The following is a 1,589-nucleotide window of genomic DNA, read 5'->3' on the forward strand; positions in this document are numbered from 1 at the left end:
AAACTACACAAGAGTATATATTAATACCTGATAAACTACACATGAATATATATATAAACCTGGTAAACTACACAGGAGTTTATATAAATACCTGGTAAACTACACATGAATATATATAAATACCTGGCAAACTACACACGAGTTTCTATAAATACCTGGTAAACTACACATGAGTATATACAAATACCTGGTAAACTACACATGAGAATATATAAATACCTGGTTGCCCGTACTATACTCACACTGGACTAGCATCGAGGCGCTCATGAACTCTAAATATAGATCCCACGTGTGTTTTGTGTAGGTATATAGTGTGTATGTATCATCATACGTACACATCTACTATTAAGAATGGACATATGTACTATCCGTTAATTGATTTGTTTACCCAACACACAGCCCCAGCCTTATGTTTTCATATTATATCCGTTCATGTCGTACACAGGTCCTATGTCGCTCATGGCCGGCCATGACATCAACTACTGCTCTATGTCAGGTAGGTAAATCGGGTGACGTCACCTCGTATTTGGGCACTCGTGCCGCGTGTAGTGGTTTTATTTTAGGACTGTGTTTTGTTTACGTCAATTGTCGATCTATTCCTTTTGCATAGGGGCCATTCGATAGTTTGAGCTTCCGTCGTATGTTGTTGGGGACGTGTGGTAGTGTTATATTATGTATATATATATATATATATTTAAATTTAAATTTATTTATTTATGTATATATTTATTTATTTATATACTTGCAGCACACTATCTATATCCTCGTGTGTGTACCATACAGGAATGCTATCCACCTTTGGTCGCGCTGGAAAGAACCCACATTTCCCGGGGAATCTGGCAGCTGATTTTGCCGGTGGTAGTATGATGGCGGTCAATGGCATCATGATGGCTCTGTTTGAGCGCAGCTCCTCTGGCAAGGGTCAAGTAGTGGATGTGAGCATGGTATGCAATACACCCATGTTTGACTGTGGATATAGTACAAAATTTCAGTATATGCGTATGGTAGCAGCGTTTTTGTATATTATGTCGGCGTATGGTTTTGTGCTTAGGTCTACCTTCAGTATTTATATATATATATATATATACATATTACTTATGTAAACATCTTATCAGCATATGTTCTTCGGCATATTTACATCATATCAGCGTATGTTTGTATGGTTTGCCCCATGAGGTTGGGAGTGCTCTCGCAGCTAATCTCATTCTATTGGCTCTGTTTGAGCGCAGCCATACGGCCAAGAAGCAAGTACTCCATTGTATCATTGCTTGCGTACACATAATATGGAGTGTATTCATATATGAAGGCAGGTGTATGTACGTATATATATATATATATGTAGATGTGAAAACAGGTTTATGCACGTATATAAATATATATGAAGACAGATGTGTGTACGTATATGTATTTATATGAAGACAGGTGTATGTACGTATATATATAAAGACAGATATATCTACGTATATGTATATATGAAGACAGGTGTATGTACGAATATAAGACTGGTGTATATATATATATATATATATATATGAAGACAGGTGTATGCACATATATATATGTATATGAAGACAGGCGTATGTACGTAT

General features: G+C 36.4%; 1 protein-coding gene across 1 annotated transcript; it reads left to right on the forward strand.

The window, feature by feature from the left end:
- Nucleotides 1-432: 432 nt before the first annotated feature.
- On the forward strand, nucleotides 433-1,175 carry SARC_11756 (hypothetical protein; the record flags this gene model as incomplete). The annotated part of the gene is made up of 3 exons (XM_014294151.1): nucleotides 433-496; nucleotides 784-944; nucleotides 1,149-1,175. 3 exons carry the CDS (start codon nucleotides 433-435, stop codon nucleotides 1,173-1,175), a joined length of 252 nt encoding a protein of 83 aa, XP_014149626.1.
- Between the last annotated feature and the right edge of the window lie 414 nt (nucleotides 1,176-1,589).

This window comes from Sphaeroforma arctica, assembly GCF_001186125.1.
Source record: "Sphaeroforma arctica JP610 unplaced genomic scaffold supercont1.1859, whole genome shotgun sequence".
In the NCBI taxonomy this organism is placed as follows: Eukaryota; class Ichthyosporea; order Ichthyophonida; genus Sphaeroforma; species Sphaeroforma arctica.